General features: G+C 42.7%; 1 protein-coding gene across 1 annotated transcript in view; it reads left to right on the top strand.

Moving 5' to 3' along the window:
• KIAA1671 (KIAA1671 ortholog) overlaps window positions 1-23,397 on the top strand; it is a 65,428-nt gene that overhangs the window by 4,867 nt on the left and 37,164 nt on the right. Inside the window, 4 exon segments of the mRNA XM_030958900.1 lie at window positions 15,576-15,704; window positions 15,974-17,594; window positions 18,138-18,231; window positions 19,632-22,826. Of these exon segments, the coding sequence (XP_030814760.1) occupies window positions 16,027-17,594; window positions 18,138-18,231; window positions 19,632-22,826 (4,857 nt within the window). The 5' untranslated portion in view covers window positions 15,576-15,704; window positions 15,974-16,026.

Genomic DNA, 23,397 nt, shown 5'->3' with positions numbered 1-23,397 from the left:
GAGTGTTGCCAAAACATACTAAATTTAGTGTGGTGACTGTTTTATCTATTTTCAGCTATTGCTTAAAAAAACTCCCTAATGTTTCCTTTTTATTCTTGTGATTGGTATGACCTGAACATCTGATCACAAAAGGATATTTAAGTCTACTGGGTGATGATTTTCCTCAGGCCTAGGCTTAAAGAATTCAGACTCTTAAAATTAAGCTGTTAATGGGAGCATACTTTATCTTTAGATTCTTTTCTCAAACCAAGGAGGTTTATTTCCTTGGTTCCCACTCTCTTTGTTCTGGGAATATGTAATGCTGGAACTTCTGCAAACAAAAACACTTTCAAACAGCTTGGGGATATTTTTCAGTGCATCTGTATAAATAGGAGATCATTAATACATATTTTTGCAGTTCCTGAATGCCTTACACTTGCATTGAGACAATGGGAGTTGAGTTTTCTTTTTGTGCTCTTCATCTCTACAAAACACGCTTGAGGAGAGGAAATGAATGTTTTCTGAGGGTTGTGTGATTGTGGTGATGCAGCTTGAGCAGTCCAGGGCACAGAGAGGGTTATTATCCAAAACACTGCTTGTTTGTGGTTGAGTCATGTCCAATGAGCACACACTTAAACATTGGGGGTGGGGGGATCTGGGCTCTTCTAAAGCCACTCACAGAGCTCTTCACTAAAAGTTCTTACCAGAATTAAGTGCCAAAACTTCCAGTTTTGGGCTAGAGTAAAGCCTCTGCTTGCCTGAAATGAGATAGTGTTGATCTTGGAGCAGTGTGAGAACTGAAAGCTTCTTACTATTGTAGTAATTACGAGTCAGGATGGTCATTAGGCTGGTGTAACGAGCAGGGAAAGATAACAATTCAGTTGCTGGAGGTTTGGTGTCTCCCCAGATTTCACTTGGAGGGAAGAAGCGTGTGCGCTCCAGCAGCTCCTCCAAAGAGCGATGCCGCAGCTTTGGAGTAAGGCTCGTCTTACTGTTCGCAGTTAGATGGGCTTCAGTGTGGGCAGGGAGGAGATCTGAGCCTTATTTCCAGGTCAGAACACCCCTTTCATTCGGCTGGGGGCTGGGAATCGCCAGGAGCTGAGTGGGCTGTAAACTCCAGCTCCGGGCTTGACCCAGTTCCTGCACAGAGCTCCGAACGGCAATTCCAGCTCTGCTGCAGGGAGATGGATGGCAGAGACAGAGGAAAAAGGAATTAGCTGCATTCTGTTGTTTAAATCTAAACTACATGGGTTTAGTGCATTGGGGAGGAGGTGAGGAAGTGAAGATGCTCCGTCTGTACTTTGTTCGTTTTTCTTTGATTTTGGTAGTTACCCTTCATAACCCTTCCTACCTCTTTCCAGGGGTAGGAAGCTGCCAGTGTTTTAGTGAAATGCATGAAAATAAGAGGATTTGTGTGCTTTTAGTGCTGCAACATTGTTGCCATACACAGCAGCCTCTTCTGTTTATATTTTCGTAGTGACTGTTTTTGTAATCACAGTATTGGTTAAATATGTGCTTTCAGTGCCTTTCAACAAGTGATGTTAATAAATGTCGACTTCTAAAACTGGTTATTCCCGCTGGTGTAAAATGAGGACCCATCATTATTTTACCGTTTGAAAGGCACGAACAGGAGCGGAATTTTAAGTTTGTCTTTATTTTGCTCTTTTAATGAGCTCAGCCTTGAGCCTGTGCTGGGCTTGACTGTCTCAGTGCAGCCGTAGCTCCTCGCAGGGAGGGAGTTGTGCCAACATTTAGGAGGGATGTTTATCTGCTGGGAGTATGTTCAACCATACAAGGCTTTCCATGGACAAAGCTGCCTCGTCCGTAACGAGCCCAGCAAACCAGGATTTCAAACAGAGCTGGAATTTCTGGCCACTGTAACTGTTTGATATTTCATGAGAACACTGGGAATTCTTCATTGACCCAAAGGAGCACAACAGGCCTTTCTGCTGGAGCTGAGCAGCACGGCTGGCTCGCTCCCTAACTGAGGGACCTTACAGAAATGTCACTGTTGTTATTGTTGTCAAACAGTGTCTTACTGTATTGGCACTATTGAATGTCAAATATTAGTGTAATCTGTCATTAGAATGTTTTCAGCAACATCATGGCTGCAGTGTTATCTAAATACCATCCTGTTCCTGCTGCAAACATGATGCAGTGTGGGTTTTTTGCATGTTTGAGCAGCAGTAAGTGTTCTGTCCAAGAGAAGCTGTGGCTGCCCCATCCTTGGAAGTGTTCAAGACCAGGCTGGACAGGACTTGGCCCATGGCAGGGGATGGAATGAGATGAGCTTTAAGGCCCCTTCTACTTCTTCTATAATACATATATTCATTTATCCAAGTAGTATTAGATATTTCTAAAATGTATGGATTTATGTATCATAATTCTTACAAGTCATCATAATGTTCAGTTAATGTTCTTCACAAAATGAATATTTAAAAAAATAATTAAATCACTGCAGCTCTGTGGCTGCTGTCTGCTAAGGAGAGATTAAATGAATCACTCTGATTACAGCAGAGCTTCCAGTACAACTTCAGGTCTTTGTTACTCTCCTAAGCACAGTTTTAGTCACTGTTCCTGTGTGGATGTGTGAAGCTGCTGGAGAGGTCTCCACGTGTCTGACCTGCTCTCACCTGACAGGGCAGTGATGTTTCCTTGGGTGAATCACAGCACCCATTGGAAATGCTCATCAATAGTTACAGGTCAGCATTTCAAGAAGGTCAGGGAGGCTGCTCCTGCTTTCTGCCTGGTGAGCATTATGCTAATTCAGTCGTTAAACATATTGGAATTGTGCTTCCTTTTGCTTCTGCAGTGCTTGCAGATTCCACAGGAGCCTTTTCCCTGCACTCAGAGCACAGAGGGTTAGTTTTGGGCAGGGAGAGGTTTTCTGGTAGCCTGTGTTGTAGTCACACAGAGGAAATGTGTCTGTAGATCTCAGTGTGGATGTGTTCTTTGTGTGAAATATTTGCTTGAATAGTGTCACTGTCATGTTGGTGCTCATGCATGAGGAGGAAATCGAAGAGAGATGATGGAGAGGCTGAAACTTTGAGATGAAATACATATTTTTCTCTCCCAAAGGCACTTTGCTGAAGCACCTGTGTAACTTAGGCCCCAGTAGTGACCCCTCTGAGGAACCATATTGAGCCTTTTCTCTCTTATTTGTTCTTAAATACTGGGAATATGTTTGTGGAAGGTGCCCATGGCAGGGGATGGAATGAGATGAGCTTTAAGGCCACTTCTAACACTTCTGTTCTTCTATAATACATATATTCATTTATCCAAGTAGTATTAAATATTTCTAAAATATATGGATTTATGTATCATAATTCTTACAAGTCATCATAACATTCAGTTGATGTTCTTCACAAAATGAATATTTAAAAAATAGTATTGCTTTCACACCAGCATGTGTAGAATCTTCAGAAGTTATTTGTGCTGTGTGTGTGATGTATGTGTAATGATCACACAGAGCATTGTCTTTGTTGATATTGGACTGTTGCACACAATGTACAAAGCAATTGCTCTGGAATCCAGGTTTGTTCTACTGTAGATTTATGGCTGGCTAAGATGGTGTTTTCACAGGCTTGGCTCTGTAGGGAGCAGGTTCATATATTTTTCAAATTGTCTCCAAAATTCTTGTTTCGCTTCCACTGAGTTTATTTTATTTTTAATTTAACAGCTTTCATGTCAGATTTGCACGCTTCAAAAATGCTGAAAATGGTTAATTTAAGGTTAAAGCTTTTTCCATCTTTGTTCATCTTGACTGTAGAAGTGGTTGTGCTCTCTTCTCTGTCATGCCTTGTCAATAACCCTGGAAAGCTGGGCTTGAAGTGAGCTCCCAAAACCCAGGGCTGGAGCTGCTCACAGAGAGAATCAGCACCACAATTTGTCAGATCTAATGGCTCTGCTCCTGCTCACATCTGGGCTGAAGGCTGGAATGAAAAACGTGTTAAGCCATGAGTGTATATTTTAAAATATATAATTAACAGAAGGTTGTTTATAACTGTTTACCAATGTGCAAGACAGTGTTTGTAGTAGGTTGGACTGGCTTTTATTAGACTTCAGAATCTGTGGTGTTTATCACTTTGCTGCAGAGCAGACAGGCCACACACTGCCTGAGCACTGGGCAGGTTTGGTCAGGCACAGCTCTTCCAGCCTGTCTGGCTGCTTTTGGTTAATGCTGATTTTTGAACACTTTGGCTCTTCAACCTGATGACTTTGGGGAGGGGAACTCATCAGGCTGACCAAGGCAGTTCCTGGGCAGAGTTTGTGTCCGGTAGTTCATGTGGACCTTTTGTCTGTGGTTTGCTGGTTGATTCATATGTGATGAAACAAAGTGAAAAAATTGCCCAATCTTTTTCACTGAGCAGGTGTCTCTTGTTGGCTCATCAAGTCTCAAAGCTGCAAATTACTAGAAAATGAAAAGAAATTAAATTTTGTGCCTAAGTCACTTCTGAAGCATCCTTCACCAGCTGCTGTCTCATGAAAAATGTTGGGACATGTGGATCTTTAATTTCCTTTCAAACTTTGCCACTTATTCAGTTGCTTGGATTGGTGTGGCTCCTGTTCTCTAACTGATTTGGCTCAGGTGGGATTCCTCCTTTGGAAATTCTTGATGCAGTGCCAGTTACCTGTTTTTATGACAGCTTTATGGCACCCTTTGAACTTGTAGATCTGCACCAAAAAGGCCAGCGAGGGAGTTGGCTCAGCAGATTTCTCAGTAGCTGCAGGACTTGCTGTGCCTCTTGAGGCTGGTGAGTGTCTCTGCCTTCCAGAGGCCTCCAGTGGTGTTAACAGTGAGCCCAGTGGGATCAGTGGGTCATGCTTCACTGTGGGGCTTTGTGGGGACAGGCATGAGAGGTGAGGAGCTGGGAGAACTTGGTGTATCCTGGTTTTCTTTTGAGTCAGATTTTAGTCCAAGGATCCTCCTTTGTAATAACTTCAGAAGGGTGTTTCTAAATTCACTGTGAGATCGTTTTCAGGTTACTAAATCCCTTCCTTGGATATGCTCTGAGAAGCTGGGATCAGGTGCCAGGGCTGCTGTAATTGTGGTGTGACTGTGGCTGGGTGGGGGTGATTTGAGGGAAGCTTCATGGTCTGGCTGCTCATGGGCAAATGAGTGCTCATGCTGAGGCACTTAGGTCTGGATGAACTGGTGAGGACAAACCTGTGATCTTTCACTCCTCCTAATTTTTGTGAGCTGCAAAATATGCCTGTGTCAGCTATTCATTACTACATTGCCTTAAAATCAAAGTGATCTCTACATTGGACCATCAGTTTCAAGCGCTTTCATGTTACTCTTCTATCTTTATTTTGATGGTTAAGTGCCTCTCTGCTCTCTGTGCTTAAAACTTCCTGAAAAGTTAAAAAGCCCCCAGGGTTCACTTGTGGTTAAAAATTCCCTTTTGTGCCAAAGCTGTGAGTGTGGTTTGAGCAGCCCTGGGGTTCCCTGGGCCTCCTGTCCCTGTGCTGAGGATGTTCCACACCAGTGCTCGTGCACATCCAGGCACTCCCAGGTTCCCAGTGCCACCGTTTGGATTTCAGAGCTGATTTTTTCCCACTCCAGCTATTTCTTTTCCTTTCACCCCCCTCAATAAATGCATTAATGTTTTTGGTGCCTGAACTGTTGTATTTCAATTAATAGGCATTATATCCCCCTCCGTGCTTTCTCAAGCATGTAGGGAGGTGGAGGAGATTGTTTAGTACTCACAAAGCTTTTGGATAGTGTACGTGTTATCAATAATTCATTGCAGGCCTTGATTTTGCTGAATAATGTTGTGTTTCTGAAGAACAAGGTAGTGTACAATGCATGTACAGGCTTGTTGCTGTCAGACTTCTTGGCTTAAACATCCTTTTGTTCAGAAATGAGGAGAAATGCAGCATCACTGCTGTGGCTCCTCACAGTCAACATGACCCTCTGTGTTCTGTTCCATTCCTGGGGCTTTGGGGGAAGAGGAAGCTCCTTTGTGGATTGCTGGTAACAATGCCCTGTTCACAGGCAACCAAAGGAACACTTGTACAAGCTGGCAATACCCAGTCAGTGGTTCTGAGGTGGGAATTTGCATTAATGTGGGGGGAAAAAACCTATTTCCTGCATATGTGAAAAGCCAGATGTGCCCACTGAAGGAAAAAGAGGAGCTTTATCATCAAGGCAGCAGCAGTAACTCCTCTGGCACAACGTCAGGCTTTGTTGACAGAGCAGGTTTGTTCTGGGTGTGCAGCTCAGGGCAGTTTATTGATGGCTGGCAGGAGGCAGCACCCTGCTGCAGCGCCGTATCCTACCCGACTTAATGCCAGGTCAGTACACGAGGAAGAGATCAAAGAGCTGTTGGAACACTGGGAACAACCTGAAAGGCAAAAGGATTTCATGTCTCAGTGTGTCAGTGTGTTTAGGGCAGAGGGTGACATAAGGGATTTTGGCTTAGGGAATGATATATGCCACCAAGTATTTGGCTTTTATAACAATATTTTATTTGACTCAGAATAGATGCACCCATCTCTCCTCAGTCCAATGCTTTTATCACTATCTGTGAGACAGGAGTGGAAATGGTAAATCTGAGGGTCATGTCATTTGATCTGAATGAGTTTTAATGGCTCCATCAGTATCCTGAAAGACATAACTGGAGTAAAATTAATCCAATTTAACACTGTTAATAATTTTCCTGTTCCAAGCTGGGTCATCTTTTCTGTGAAGTGCTTGAATTGCTGCTGTAGAGCTGAGGATGGAGGTGCTGCCTGGGAGATGGAGCTGTGCTGTTTATTAATGCCAGCTCTGCCACTCTTTTGTCACAGGGCTTGTCACCTGCAGCAGTCCCAGGGAGATCTCCTTATCTGCAGCTTTGCAGGCTTCATCTTCAGAGCAGAGGTTGTTGTGACTCAGAGGAGCAGGCTTTGAAATTGTTCATTTGTTCAAGAGCAGAATCATCTGTTCTGGGAATCACCTGGTCCAGCCCCCTGTTTATCTGCCATGCAGCTGCAGTTCATTTCCAGAGCAGTGCCTGGTACGAGTATTTTGGGCTCGAGTGTATTTGCTTGTTGAGTGAACTCGACTACGTGCTTATGCTCTGACTAATCAAATATCTGAAAGGTGGAATGATGATGGGCTGAGTGGAGAAATTGCTGTGACACAGTGTTGGCTCTCTGTTTTGATAGAAAATGTGTCATTAGCAGCCAAATCAAAAGCTGTTGAACACAGAGCTTTTTGCATATGATTTTTTAAGATAACAAGTAGCAAACCAGCCATCAGAGAAGACATCTGAAGGCAGAGCTGTGAGAGCTGAAGCAGTACATAAATATTCGTATCAAGAATGTGCAGTGACAGTTTTCCCCAGATCTCCCAGAGAGGCTGTGGAGTCTCCCTCAGTGGAGTTATTCCAGAGCCATGTGCTCTGAAATGACCCTGCTTGAGCAGGAAGATGGACCAGATGACCTTCTGTGGTCCCTTCCAGCCTGAGCCAGTGATCATGTGGTTTCTTTTAGTGCAGGTGAAAGCTTAGGAGCAGTGTAATCTATTGCAGCATCTCTGCTCTGAGTGTTTTATCAGTAGCTGCCACGTGCTCTTTGTGAATGAGTCTTTGCTGGCGACTGTGCAGCTTCCAAATGTGTCTGTCAGGAAAAGTACAGGTATAAAAATAATGCACTGTGAACCTGCTTTCTTGTTTTTGCAGAAGCAAAGGAATGTTAATTCTTAGCCCTCGGACACACGTTAGTCACCATAGCTATGTATACACGTATATTATTTTTAATATCATGATTTTGGTCTTCTAGCCCTTCATTCTCATTCTTTTGTCCTCTGGTTTTATGGGTTCAGGTTTCTCCAGATGGTTAAACTGTTGAAGTGATTTCAGTGTGTTCAAGGTCGTGCTCCAAGGCCAGTAACCTTAATTTTTCTGGATGAAACCACTTTTTTTTCTCTCCATATGGCAATACCTTAATTAATTTTTCAGCACTTAGATGAATGTATAAAGGCTCAGTATTTATAAATTCGTCCTGGTGACCCCACGTCAATCACAGGACAACTTGAGCTGGTTGTACTTTCTGAAGGTGGTTTACTGTGCCAGGCCACAAATGCGTTTTCCAGTGCTGGAAATCCATTAGAATTTGAGGAGGCAGATCAGAGGATTAGGGGCTTTGTCCTTCTGACACAAAAGCACCTGCTGTGCATGAAGGCAAGCAGGAAATGTCTTCTCACCTCGTGCTATTTCTGTGTTACAGTGACCTTCAGAGGCTGGGTTTGTGTGAAGAGATCCTTCCCCTGATCCCTGCCTGGGAGCACAGGGCCATGGGTCAGCTTTATTTCTGAAGGCTTCAAAGTGCCGTGGAGGCACTTGCCTATTTTTGTAACAAGTAGGTGGATTTTTTCAATAAACCAAAGCCCACGGATCTGCTTCACTCAGTCCTTTGACTTGAATTCCTCAGCAGGTCAGCCAAGCCCTGTCTCCCATGGGAGTGCTGCACCTCCCACAATTCACATGAGCTTTGGTGTCCCCACGCTGGCTGCCAGCCTTAGCAAGGTGCTGCAGGGCTATTTTTACTGCACCTTTGCTCATCAAGGTGTCCCAATGTCAGTGTCCAAGTAGCTTCCACCACTGTTTTAGGAGGAAATTGTCCCAGTTATATCATTGCTGCTTTTAAAGCATTTGCAGCAGCTGGTGGCTCTGAAGGCAGCGAATAAAACAAAGTCCAGTGGTGATATCCATGTCCTGTCAGCTCTGAGATCAAACAGTTGTCCTTCCTCTTCCCTTGTTGCCAAGAGGATGAGAAGTATGCACAGTTACAGTAAATATTTCCAGGTGTGGGTGGTCTCTAAGCTCCTTTTACTGCTGTAACATGGTACGGAGCGTGGTGTTGTGGAGGGGAGTATCAAATAGAAGAATGCCAAAGTTGTTTTTCAATCCCATATTTCTGTCTGTGCTGCAGCTGGCTCATGCATCTCCTTGCACTCCTTCAGCTGTGTCCATGGTGTGCCTGCCAAACGAGAGCATTCCCACCCAAAGCTGGAGCCTCTGGAGAAACACAGCCCTGCCTCAGTTCTGGGGCTTTGGAAAGCGCTGCCTGCTCGAGGTCAGAGGGATCAGTAGCTGCCTGATGTATTTCTGAAACTATAATGAGCCAAATTTCGCCTTTTTAAAGCAAGGTCATGGAGAAAATACACTCAAAGGACGCATAAATAAATTAGATTTTGATTAATTCCATCATATTCAGGATGTGTAGCATAAGATGTGAAAAGGAGAGTCAGGGATTTAACCCATTCCTTCAGGATCTGTGCAGAAAAACTAAACTCTAGCCAAAAATTATTTTAAATACAGTTAAAAGTGAAGTTAAGCTTCCTTCAACAAGAAGACCATGTTGCAATTAGCCAGCAGGAAGGTCCATGATGATTTTGAAAAGGTATGAGGAGAAATTTGCCAAATTGCAAATTCAAGTACCCAACTCTGCTGTGTCCAGGACATGACCCCTTTAACCTTTGGGAGCTGCAGATAGAATAAAATCCTCCCTGAAACAACCAAACATCTTCCTGGAAGAGCCTTAATTTGACTTACTAATCTTTTTCTCAGTTCCATAGTCAGTTTTTCTTGCTTGTAGCCAAACCTGATTATTAATATTTTATCTGGCACGCAATGCAGTTGTTTCTGGACTGTCTTTTTTTTTTCCTGCTAAACTGCATAGGGTGGTTATTTGCAGGTCTTGATTGTGGTTTAAAAGCATTTGCAAGGATGAAACCTAAAAGAACATTAGCAGGAGTTGAAGCTGACCACAAAAGCAAAAGTTTGATGACAGAAGCAAACAGAACAGCATTCTGAAGCCTGCTGGGAATACCCACCTTCTGCACAAACACACTTTTAGCCTCACTTCAGCCTTATCCCATAATTCATATTTTGCTGCAGAATGTCATCCTTAGCTGGCAGAAATCAGGATTTTGCTTTTATTCCCTATTTCAACTGCCAGAAGAATTGGACTTTGTGAAAACCCCCACCCAGTAATGAGCTGGGTGGAATCCCTTGTGTGCAATGCTGGAAGTAAAAGATGATTCACACAGGAAGGTGAGGATATGCAGCTTCTGGTACCAAAAAAATGGTGATTCACCAACATTTAATGTAATTTTCATTTGGTTGGGTTTTTTCCCTACCTGAGACCTGAGGGAGTTACAAAACAAATTAAGCCTACTGTGAATCTGGAAAGGGAAGAGAGTTTCCTCTGAAACTGTCAATGAGAGGGTTGGGGAGAAGGAAATTGTGGAAGATTGGGGTGTGATGAGGCCGTTGTGCAGGTCAGAGGAAATGCCAAACGTGTTCTGTCAGTCCCTGTGCTCTTGAGGGATTGCTTGAGTAGAACATGATGTACAAAGAGGAAAATCTCCAGCCAAGACCTGGCTTGGACAAAGTTGATCTTGACCAAGGTGTTGGCCTGAATTGTTTGTAGAGCAGTGGTCATTGCCCCCAAAGCCCAGTGCAGAAATTTTTGGAGCTGAATACCCAAAAAATGGGTACTTGATACTAAATCTGTGGTTGCAAACAGTACCTTTCTTAAGGGTGATATTGTGAAGCTGTTTTCTAGAAAGAACTGGAGCAATCTGCCTTTTTTGTACATTAATCCTGTTGGGTTATGTTTTATATGTGACACGCATTGTTATGAAAATAGCGCAGACTGACAGCTGTGGAAACAGATTATTACATGTAATTTTTTACCCAAATCATTCTCTGTCTCATGAACTCAAGGAAATTTGGAGGATGACTCCCTGTGCCCCACAGCCATCATGATGCATTCTGTCCTGGTTGCACACAGTAGCATTTTGCTGTTGAATCCTACTCTACCATAAATTAATCACAGAATCCCAAACTGATTTATGTTGGGAGCGTCAGGGACAGCTTCCAGTAGCCCAGGTTGTTCCAAGCTGTGTCCAACCTGCTCTTGGACACTTCCAGAGATGGGGCAACCTGTGCCAGGGCCTCCCCACCCTCACTGTGTTTTCCTGAATCCCTGTTTCAGCTGATTGTCCTGCTACATCGGGAATGTGATCTTAAATTCATACTGGCCATTCCAGTGTATTTAACATCGAATTTTTGCTTTGCTAAATAACTGTTTGACTGAAACTGCTGTTCTATAACTTGTTACCATTTTAACCAATCTTTGCACCATGGAGATTGAAGTACAAGGTATAAAGTTCTCCCCGTGGGACTGAGATGGCAGCACTTATGGAAAGGGTGGTTGGAAATGTTGCAGCTCTTTAGTGCAGCTGCATGGGGGTGAAGCTCTGGCAGGTGATGATCGTTATGCAATTGTACTGGCAGGAGCAATTAGAGATTTACAAGTGCTTGTAAATGCTGCTATTTATAGGATGGACACTTTATTTAACAAAATGCTAATCTTTTCTGCAGTGGGAAATGTCAGAGTGGAGTCTTTCATCCTTGGGTTGGGGCTGGACCATAATGTCCAAAAGAACAGCACTTTGTTCTTTTTGTAAAAGAGAAGAACTGGAGGTTTCCAAGAGACTTGGACATGGGAAATGGAGGGAAGGATATTTTGAATTTTGCAATACTTTGGAATTCTAGTATCAGTGGTCTGTGGGGCTTTGCAGATCTATCTGGCTGGTGAGATTTGGAATATGTAGTTTTAATTCTCAGCCTTCTAGTTTTCATTATTTGAGAAGCAGAACTGAGTTACTGTGAATCTGGGAAAATATAATTTAAATGCATTGTATTAGTTGTTTTTACTTTATGAATAAACTTAGCCTGGCAAATTAAAAATTGGAGCCATTATGAAAGTATATTTGATAATCTCTCCCTTCAAGAGACCCTGAATGTCCTCTTAAATACTAATGATGGATCCCACTGCAGTGAATAATAACCTGAATCAGGCTTAAACCCAAAAATAGAAAAAGCCTGCTTTTTACTGAATTAGTTTCATGATTACTTGGTTATGAAAGTTTCAGAATAAGGTTTTATGTGTTATTTTTCTTGCGCTGTAGTAAGTTACGTTCTTGTCAGCACTCACACTCGTACGTGCACAGTAAGCGATGGGATCTGCTCTGTTAATTCTTATTTAATCCAATCAGTGCCTCTCCAAGTGCAGGAAGGAGCAGAAGGAGGATTTCTGGGGAGAACAGACAGGGATTGCTGCAGACTGACACCAGGGGTTTGGTCAGTGAGGACAGGAAAGAGAAAGGAGAGAAGAAAAATGTTTGTGAAGACTGAATCATTTTAGACAGTGGGGCAACCTTTTGTAGGAGGGATGAAATAAATCTTGGTTTATGGTCATTGCTCCCAGTAGCTCCTGTGGCTTGTTGGGCCAGGGGAATGCACAGAATCATGGAATCCCAGGCTGGTTTGGGGTGGAAGAGTCCTTAGAGATGGTCCAGTCCCAACCTCCCAGTCATGGACAAAGCCATGTCTTCAGGAGCTGCTAATATATGTTGTTATACAAAATTCTTCCTGTTTCTACACAATAAGGGAGTAAATTTTTTATACTGAGAGCAGATTTGCTGATAAAGTTGTATATAAAGAAGAAAAACTTCATGTTTATTAGGTGATTTTCTGTGGGGTATTTTTAGTGGGTATTGCTGCTGGAGCCAGGCTTTCTGCTTGATCTCCATGTCATAAACATATTTGGTTTTGTTTTTTTGTTTGTTTGGGTTTTTTAATAGCAGAGACATTTTCTTAGTGGAATTTTTATGCTTTCCACCCTTAGAGAAGACAGATGGACTTGTTTATCTGCTGCGAGGTTCAGGGCCCGATTATAGATAATTTTGCTTTGTGTCATTTAAAACATTCTTGTTTCTGAGCAAGGAGGTTGGCAATAGTCACGTGATTCATGGTGGAAAAATTATCTGCAGGCTGTTGCCTTAATAGGCTTAAAGGAATTAGCAGTGATGTAAATAATAGTTGTGTGTGTGGTGGGTGGGCAAGTGCCAAAGCGAGGGCGTGTTTGGGGTGAAACCCTTCCCAAATGATCTTCTGCAAAAATAACCCTGTGAAGTGAATAATCCATTTTGATTTCTTACAGAGAAATTGTTGACAATTTTTGCAGTGATCTTTAATTATAAAAATGCAGGCAACACCTGAGGGCATTAAGATTTGAAGGGGCCTGGAGCAGTGTTTGCATTTGCATCTCTGTGACGCCCTGTGGTGGCTCAGCTTGGCCCAGGAAAAATAAAAAATTCCAGTCACAGGTGTTTGAAAGCTGAGGAAGAGGAGCAGCAGGGAAGAGCCAGGCCTTCATATGCCAGCCTTTCTGATAAAAGCAGGAGGATTTCAAGAGACACTTCAGTGCCATTTATAATTTCATTTGTGTGCAGAATGTGCCTGCCAGAGCCCAGGGGAGCGTGGGCACTGCTTGGAAGGCACAGAGAGAAACAGTGCCCAGAAATGGGGATAAGGTGCCCAGAAATGGGGACAAAGTGGCTTTGAGGCTCTGCCACACAGTGTGAGGACATGCAGGAGCAGCATGGGCAGCTCAGCTGACTGTCCCTGGGCAGAGGAGGTCAGGGAGGCAATGACATGATGTAGCTGATGGTGAGGGATTTACAACTGTAGTAGTACGATTACAGTAGAATTACTAAATATTAATAGCATCTGAAATCCTCCTGCTGTACAATTTACAGTTGATCTTTATAAATTGCCCCAAATTTTGTATGTTGCCAACTGGACTAGAGGTGTTTTATTAAGAAAGAATCAGGTTTATCTAAAATAATATGTTTCAAAACTGAGACACAGTGTCTAGTGTATGTTACACTTGGCACTGATGACATGGTTCCTCTTTATCAAGTGTAATTGTATCAAGGAGCTTTATCATTTTCAAAATTGGGTGATTATTTTTTCCACTAAATTTTTGTTCTTTTTCCAACACTTGGCTGTTTGGGGCCATGTATCTGTTGTAGGGTATCTGAATTTAAAACATGAAAACTGACTTGGGTAGATTATGTAGTGGAAAATGGAGTCCTGTAAAGCTGGAGTGTAATGAAACTGAGGAAGGGGTAAGTTTGGTGTTAGGAATATTGGCTGGAGAAGCAAGTTGTACTCTGTTACCAGGGATTAGGTCCCACATTGTAAATTCACTGCCCTGCGTTCCATTGAGGATCAAGTTTTAGTCCATTTAAGAAGCTCTGTGCCCCCTTCTTCTTTTCCAGAGGAACAGGGACTACAGAATGATAGGAGAGAATTTATTCTCAGCTACTGCAAGACCAGTGCTATTTTCACAGCTGAGTTTTTCCCTTTGCAATGTTGCCTGTGAGCATCAGCCTCATTCCAGCAAGTTTCCTTTTACAGCACCTCCCAAACCTTTGCATCCTTGGAATGCGAGAGCATTTTAATAGGATTTTGGTGGCGTTTCTTAGAGCAAGGAGTGGGAGAGGGAGGAAGATTTCACGGAGATCTGTGAGATGGTGGAAGGGGGCAGCTTGATGTGGATAAGCTGATTGGGTTAGTGGCTATTTTGGAAGGACGAGGTCGTGGACTTGGGAGGAGGGGGATGGCATCAGGGATAAGTGGTTGAGACAGAACTCCAAGTGGATTGGAAGATGAAAGGGAACGGACAAGGTGAGTGGAGTTCATTCTCCTGCCTGAGAGAGGGAGCACAAGCAGGGACAAAAATAAATCCCTGCAACTTCAGTGCCAGCGTGGGCTAAGTGTGGTCAAGGGAAGCTGAAGGTGAAATAACCACTTCTCCAGACTGCAGACTCAGGAAGGCAAGATCCTGAAAATCCTGGTTGGGTTTTTTTAATAATCACAAGCAGGAAGCTCCTTATTCCACAGAATCTACAAATAAGTTTATTTGCATGGTGAATTCACACCAATATAGGGTCCAGTGAGAGGAGTCCAAAACTGCCCCTTCAAAGGCTGCCCAGAAGAGACAAGAGGGTGGCAACGCAAATTTGGGCCCCTGGTTATGAAGTACAGTGTGAGTTTTCTAAAAATGAAGAGTATAACAGCTTTTGAAGGAAAAAAATTAATCTAACCTTACATAGCTGCCTGCATCTGCTGCGAGTTTAAATATACTTCTGTTAGGAAGGAATCAGGTTACTTCTTGTAGCTGAAATTCTAATTACTGCCGGTTTTCCCACTTCTCTGCAGTAAGAATATAATTAAAGCCAAAGCTCTTCTCCTGCCTTTGCTAGCGAGATACAAAACTGCTTTGTCATGGTAAAAGTTCCATTTTGATGGAAAATCAGCCGTTTGCACATCAGCTGCTCAGGTAGCACTTCACAGACCGCTGCCCCAGAAAAGAGCTTTACAATAGAAAGTAAATTACAGTAATTGAGATTACAGTAATGCAAAGCTCTGTGTTTAACCAGTGATTGACAGCACTTGAATATGCAAACAGTCTTACCTAAATGTGGTTTTAACTGCTCAGATCTGGTGTGTCTGTTGTGCAGTCTGAGTTATTCCCCCTTCACCTTGCAGTTACACCTTTAAGTGGTAATTTCTGGATTCTTTAATGGCTGTTTGAAAAATAAACATTCTTCTGCTTTTTACAGTTGCATGAGGTCACTTTTGCTTGGGAACCAGCTTTTTCTCCTTAGAATGCTCTGGATTTTTGTCCCACATGGCATTGTCTGGGTATGTGCCACACCTGAATTGGAATATTTTGTTTATTTGCAGGTGAGGTCTGGGCAGTGTCTCTGGAGTGATCACATTCCCTGTCCTTATTGTGCCCTTGGTGACCAAGTTCTTGTTGTCACTATGAGAAAGAACTCAGGCCCTATGGATTGGTTGCAGCAGCAATTTATGGTAAGTGGGAGCGTGGAAATTTGTAGGATATGTTTATTTGCATTTTATTTGGTTGTTGGGCCAAGTCAGTAAATAATGGTGTTTCTTGCTTTTTAGAGAAGGAACACTATGTCTTTCAGTGTGATAAACTCTGGGATCAGCGTATCTGAAAGGCACCTTAATCTGAGTTTGCTTCCTTGTGAATTTATGTGAGAATGATGTTATTTGATGTTCATGCTGACTCTACATCAATACTCACATTTTCCTCTTGTTTTTTTTTTTTTTTGCAGATTCTTTTTCCTTGCTGGAGTTTTTCACTTCTGTTGAATGTGTAATTCCAACTATGGCAACAAGAGTAGAAATAAATTCTACTTTGGCGTCTTTGACGGCAGTCCCTGACCTAGCTGAGCTCAGGGCTGAGGAGAAGGCACAGCGTGTGTATGTCAGCGTGCTTTCAGATGCCAGCAACAAGGCAAAGGAGACCTCAGCATCCCTGACTCTCGAAGAGAACAAGAAATTTGGGAATTCCTTGAGATCTGCAACGATGCCCTCGCTGGGATCAAGGCCCAGACTTTTCCCAAAGCCTTTCTGTAAAGAGAAATCCTCGGATACTTTTGCAAATGTCAAACCGCCCGTCCCAGCGTTCAGATCCAGCAGCATGGTGAGAAAGGCCACTGAGGAAACGTCCTCTGTGAAGGTGTTGAGTGGGAATGTCCCTCCCTTAGTGGATCAGAAAGCCATTGACACTGAAAATCGGGCTGGCAGTGACATGGTGACAAATGTGACTTTCTACACAGGGCCCAGTGCCAACACAGTCATTCTGTTTGAGCCAGGGGGCCCCGAGCAGACCAAGGTTCAGGAGAAAAAGGCTCAGGAGTGCAGGGGATTCTCTGCTCTGCAAAGCAAGGACCTCCAGGGCTCTGTGAAACTAGCAGAGCCACACAGGAATCCTGATGGGGCTCTCCATAGGCACATGTCATTTTCCTCCAGTCTCAGACCAGAATCCTGGAACTCTCTGAAAACCAGTGAAAAGAAAGATGCTCGTGAAGTTCATGCAGGGGAGAAGAACAACGATGATGTAAATAATCTCAACAATAAAGTTGATTTCTCTGTTGATGTCCAGCAAAGGGCAAAACATAGACCAGTGTCTGCTATTTTTCTGGAATCATTACGAGATCAAAAGCATCACGCTGTGGAAGCTTCTGAGGAAAAATCTCCTACAGAGAAATCTGGGGTTAGGAAACCAAGGCCTTTGTCCATGGACCTGACAGCTAAGTTTGAACATAAAGATCTTTCTTCTTGCAAGAAGGCTGGTTCATCCCATGAAAGCAAGGAGAATGTATCCATAATTGCTTTTACTGATGTGGGTAGTCATGATCAGTCTGAAACGGGGCCAAAACACGAAGAAACTGAATTGAATAAAAGCAGTTCTTCTAAAACAAATCTGAAATGCAGTAGTCAGGACATTGGCATCCTAAATAATGGGAAATACACGTGGGAAACTAAACTTAAATCTAAAAGTGAACAAATTGAAACAAAACCAGAAATAATTATTAACTTGCATGGTCCTGAAAGAAGCCCTGAAACAACCAGTGAAAGCAGAACTAATAAGGGGGGGAAAAGACCAGAGCAGAAGGAAACATACACGTTCCTGGGCTGTGAAAGTCCTGCAGCTTCCTCGGAAAAGGAGAATAATACCTTAAGAGGTAGTGTTAAAAAACACATTAGTTTGTTTACTTCAGAAAATCCCAGTGCCACAGTGGATCCAGAGCTTCTCCCAGAGAAGGAAAACAGGTGTGTGACCATCCAGCAGAGGATCAAGGAGCTGACAACAGAAAATCCTGAGGTTAAGGGAGGAAATCTGCGCCGCTCGCTGCAGTCACGGCCACTCTCTGCAGACTTAACCAAGATGTAGGTTACAGAGAAATTCTCTTTTAATCTTCTTGGCTTCATGTTGTTCAGTAAAACTTGCTCTCTCAGTCCAGTGAAAAAAGCTTGATCATTTTGCTTCCACTTAATGTGATTTTTTTAGTATAATTCTTAAGCTCCTTTCCTGCCTTTTTTAATCTGAGAAAATTAAATATATTCTGACAACCACTGAAAAGAATGAAGCTGTCAATACTGTGACCTTTGCATGTAAGTGTAACTGTCAATAAGATATTGCAGCTTGATATGCATATCTAAATCCTTTATTATCAATTAAGATGCATAATTAACAATATTGTTTATATTAACAATAGTTTGTATTGCTGTATTAATATTTTAATATTTTGGTAATTCCTTTGGTCTAGATACAATTTAACCACCAAACACAGTCATTTACTATGAAATAGTGATATTTGTCCTTTAGGAAATGTAAGTGGATGGATAATTTCTACCAGCCTGCTTTTGTAGGAAGCCACCCTGCTCACTGACCAGCTGGACTAAAGAAATAACACCAGTCCTTTGTTTTAGGTTTTCAAGTCCAACATCAGGGGGTGAAGCAAAGCCCGAGAAACCTGGGGAGGCTGGAGCTGACTCGATCCACGACCTGCAGGAAAATCCAAAAGTAAGGAACTGACAGCAGCTGGTGGGCTCCAGCTGGCTCTGCAAGGTCCTGTTGTGTGTGGCTTTATCAATCAGTGACTATTTAATAGGTATGGAGATTATTAGGGCTGACACAACCCCAGTGCATTTGCTGGTGTGAGTTTGTCTTTAAGATGTACAGAGGAAAGTTCAGGAGTGTTGTGTCAGCTGAGTTTGCCCAGCTCTGTGTGCACACTGCTCAGTGAAGGAGTGGTAGAGAGGGAAGAATATTTTGTGCTCTGTTTTTAAGGGATTTCTGATGCATGAAACCCCAGTGAACTGCCTATGGCTGTGGTGGGTTTGTGCAGTGATTATTCTTTATTTTCTCCAAGCAGAGCATTAGGATTGTGCTTTTCTGCATCCATTTCCCAGCTCCTGATAAATCTCAGCCTGGACCTTGGTCAGTCTCCTCAACAACATCTACCTGAGCAGTTTAGACAACAAAGTGTTCCAGGGAAAATGGGGATTTGCTCTGGAAGCTTTAGGCTCTCTCTGTTTCTAAGCAACACTTCAGTGTTGCAAAACAGAACTTCTCTGGTGACAGTTCTTGGTAGAGGAGATTTAATGTAGTTTAAGGGTGTTTGTAGTGAGTTCTTATGGATTTTTTCCTGTCCAAGACAGGAATATGTGGTAAGGAAAAGCTACAGGTGCAAAGTTTCTGTAGTTCAGTGTTATTTTCAAGGAGAGCAATTTGTTTTAAAAGGAAAATCTTTCATTAATGGAAGTATTGTTTTCAGAATCTGACAGTAAAGTAGGATTAAAGAAATTCCTTGAAAAATATAGCTCAGGCTTAAAAATCTTCATTTATAAATACCTTTAGTGTTAATTTTTTGATGTTCTTTAGCTTTTTTTAAAGACAATCTTAAGTCAACTCTGAATTTTAAATTTTTAAACCTGAATAAAAGATTGAAGTCCTGTAAGACCTCTAGTATTCTGATTCCCTTTATTTGCATGCTGTGCTTTTTCAGCAAGTGCTATTAAAAATACCATCTTTTAGGATGTTGCTTGTATTTCCTGTGAGTAGATAATAGTGAAGGATTGGTAATAAATATTAATTTCCATCTTTCCTTTTTCACTTCAGCTCATCTTAACATTTCTCATAGCTGAGCAGCTCCAGCTGTGATATTTACTCAGATCTTCATGTTCCTTGCAGTTTGACCATGTAACTGGTTATTAGAGAGATAATTCTGTTAAAATCAAGATTCAGGAGCTGGAGCTACACATTCCCTTAGATTACCTGGTCTCAGTGGAGTTTGTGTTCAGGGGATGTGGATGTGTTTGACCTGTACAGGCTCTGTTGCACAAAGCAGGTGCAAGTAAGTTTTAAAATAAATGCTATTTTTAAAATAAACTCAAGATAACTGTTGGATTTTGTTGTTCCAGAGCAAGGAGCTGAAGCTCACCCATGGCACAGATTTCACCGAGACATTTCCTCCTGGGAAGCCTTGGAAATCCCGGCAGGTTTTAAAGATAACCAACAAACCTGATCAGCTGGAGAGGAAAGGGAGCTTCCTGGGAGATGGTCAGCATTTCTCACAGCAGAGTGAGAGTTCTGTCTCATTCACAAGCAACTTTGAAAAGAAATTAAACCCAGCTCTTCTGGAAAAGCCCTTGATTAAAACTGTGCGGGCCACCCTGTTTGAGCACAATGTGCAGAAGCACAACGTTGTTGCTGAGCATTCTGGGGCTGATCCTGCACCAAAAAGGAACCAGGAGCCCGAGGCAAAGCAGGACCTGGTGCTTTCAGGGCACAACAGACGCTCGTGGATGGGAGAAGGGGAGGAAAGCACCACTGCAAAGGAGCATCACAAGCAGCCTGATCCATCAAAACATCCAGCACATGTAGAGAAAAGTCCAAAACCAGCTTCTTCAAGTGAAGACAAGAAAATGAGTTCGGGAATTGTCTTGGAAAAATCTTTGTCTGAGAAGAGTGAAAAACCCGCTCCCAAAAATGCAGAAGATTCTCAAATTTACCAAAGAATAGAGCCCAGGTATGAAATCTTTCAGACTTGTGGTGAAAGGGCTCTTAGTGAAGCCATCACAATGGCTCCTGAGAAAAAGGCCATGACACTCAGAACTAGAAAATCATCTGTGAAAGAGAATAAAACTGATGAGGACGTTGTACCTGCAGGGCAGTCGGTTAAGACAAGTAGTCACACTCTTTACTTGAAAGAAGATAATGTTACTTCAGAAGCCAGAGAGGCAAAAGTTCTCACAAGCAAGGCTGTGTTGAGAGAACCTGCTGGTTTTCTCTCCAATGAATGCACTTCACCTGAACAGAAAAGAGACTCTGATAAAATTGATCCTGAGCCACTGTTCATAGCTGAGAAAATACCTTATGCCACAAACAGAAGTAAAGGTTTGGGAATGAGTGAAAAAGTCAGCAAGCTACATGCTGAAATTAAAGGTGATAAGAGTGAAGTCTCTTCTGTAGAGAAATCAGAGAGGATTAATGTTGTGAAATGCTCTTCTGAGAAAAGGAGTTTCAGGGCAGGTGGGACTGGCATCCATGAATTCCGAACCAACTTGGATCGTGAAGTGATTTCCACAAGTGTCAGTAAACAGGGGGCTCAGGCTTCAGTGCTTGCAAGTGGGCAATATTTTAAATCTTCCAGTAGCCCTGATACAAAAGGACTGAATGTTACTAAAGAGGAATCTGGGGCCTTTGGGTTGAGGAAAAGTCTGGACTTCAATTGCAAAGAGCAAGACTTCAGCTTGGCTTGTACAGCTCCTGAAAACAACGAGAAACTCCGAGGAGCAGATCCAGAAGAGAAAGTCAGGAGAAGCAGAAGTAGCGTTTCTGACTTGAAGATTTCTGAAAGGTGGAGGAGGAGGACCTTGCCTCAGGAGTCACTCAAGGTGGAAGAAGTTGTGTGGCTCAATCCTGAAAATATCAAGAAGCTGAGCCGGACAGATTCATTGCAATTGAATGAAAATTTACTTAAAAAGAGAAGCAAAAATATCAAAGATGGGGTGGAGGGGAGTGAGGCCAACCAAGCTGTTCTTGGCAGTCCTGATGATTACATGAAACATCAGAGTTCTGTCTTTGAGCCAAAGGCAACTTATTTTGCAGTGACTTATCAGATTCCTGGTATGAAAAAAGAGAAAAGCTTTGTTGGTGCTCCCAGTGCAAGTGAAATTAATACGGTTTCTAGTTCAAACGAGGCAGCAGCAATTAATCTGGACCCTGTTTTTCCTGGAAGGTCCAAACCTTTATTGCAGCAACCAAATAAAAATGTGACAAGTTCAACTTGTAGAGAAGACTCCTGGGAAGCGCGTATTAGCAAGGATTGGGTCAAAGAAGATGAAAAAGATGCCGTTTTCTCCAAAAATGTTGCATTTGGTAATTTTCATGTGTCTAGGAAAGATAACCAACAGCATCACGAAAAAGGTCTGGATCATTCTAAAGAGAAAATTATAGATGTTGATGCTTTCCTGTTAAAACATGACGTGGAAAGCACAGCTCAAGCTGATCTCAAGAGTGGCAGAAGGAAAATCTCCTCTTACCATGAACCCCGGTCCCCGCCGCGTTCCGCACAGGTGCACAAGGACAGTGAGCTGGCCCCCCAGAAAAGGAGTGACAATAATTCTGATCTGCCTGGAAGGAAGGCTGAGGACAGGTACAGATCCCAAATTCTCGATATTGATGCGCTTATGGCAGAATATAAAGAAGAATCAGCAAAGGCCAGTAAAGTTCAGGAGAAGCTCTCTGAAGATCTGGGCTCACTGAGTTGGGAGAGATCAAAGAACAAAAGAAATGTGTCGGAGAGAATGACTCTTACCTACAGCTGGAATGAGTGGAAGAGTGGATCAGACCACTGTTCAGTTAATAACAAACCAGGTGAACGTGCAGAAGAGCAGCACGGGCCAGAGAAACTAATCCTAAATGAAAAGAGCAAAGAGAAACTGGAACTACGGAGCCCTGAATTTGATAAGCAGAAGTCCAAAGACAGAAAGGTCAGCCCTCCTTACTGGGGAAACCCCAGCAGCATTTTCCCAGAGAAGTTTGTAAACTCATCTGTGGAATTTGCTAGGAAGAAAACTTTCATTGTTGATGAGGACGAGGAAGTGAACTTGACCTCCAGAAATCAGGGTGCAAAATTTGTAATTGAAAAGGTACAGCCCATAAATGCAGTGAGTACAGAGCAGAGGCTGGAAGTCAGTCTGGCCTCCAAGTTGTCCCTAAAGGCTGATGATGGGCTCTTGCAGAAGAAGTTGGTGACAAAAGAACAATTCTTGGAGGTGTCTCCAGAGGGCGATTGGAGCAAAAACATCGTCAGGAGCTCTACGCTGAGAAGCAAAGACAGCTCAAATAAAATGTTTGAGGGTGACTCTTTCAAAAGTAAGACTGATTGGAAGGGCTACATGTCTGGGTTTGGGACTGTCCCCGCGGATCTCAGACGATCCTACTCGGAGAAATGCCGCCAAGGGAGGGACAGCCTGCCCCTCATGCAGGATCTGAGGGCAAGGAAGGACCTGCACCGATCCAGGCCAAGCTTCCCCTTGGAAAATGTGGATAACTCGTGGAAGCACAAGGTGTCAGCTCAGTCAGAACCATTCTTCCATGAGGATAAAAAGGTATTTTCAAATGGTAGCCAAGTGTGTCATGTAGCTGTAACTGAACTTGTTTTTATTAAGGATTTTGTTGTGTTCTTGCTGCTCTTCTCAGCAGTCTGCAGCAAGGCAGCAGATCCAGACTTTTCACTGGAGTTCATTTCTTTTTGGGTTCTCTTTTCTTTAGCAATGGCTATTGCACTGGATGACCTCATTTTTGCTTCAAGTCTAGAAATACTGATTGATGTTTTTGTGGAGAGCTTGAAAAAGCTTTAAAAAGGTTGCTTATTGGTTTTGTAATGCTGTGAACCTGGAGGTTCAATTGTTAACTCTGGAGTTTTATATTTACTTGAAAAGAAGTAATTTGAGTTTATTTTATGAGTTGTCAGCAGTGATCTTTTTGGCCCTCTCTTTGGTTTTTGTCTTTATCTGAAGGAAGCAAATTTTATTTTTATTTTTGCTGGGTGAATAGCCTTCATTTGTCAGTGAAACTCCACTGCTTTCCTGACCTGGGTGAAAGGCAAGAGATTCCCTTCATACAGTGACATGTGAATGAAATCCAGAGGTTGGATTTGGTTGGAAAAGACCTTAATGG

The sequence above is a fragment of the Camarhynchus parvulus genome, chromosome 15 (genome assembly GCF_901933205.1).
Source record: "Camarhynchus parvulus chromosome 15, STF_HiC, whole genome shotgun sequence".
In the NCBI taxonomy this organism is placed as follows: domain Eukaryota; kingdom Metazoa; phylum Chordata; class Aves; order Passeriformes; family Thraupidae; genus Camarhynchus; species Camarhynchus parvulus.
This window is presented reverse-complemented; position numbering and strand designations above follow the sequence as displayed.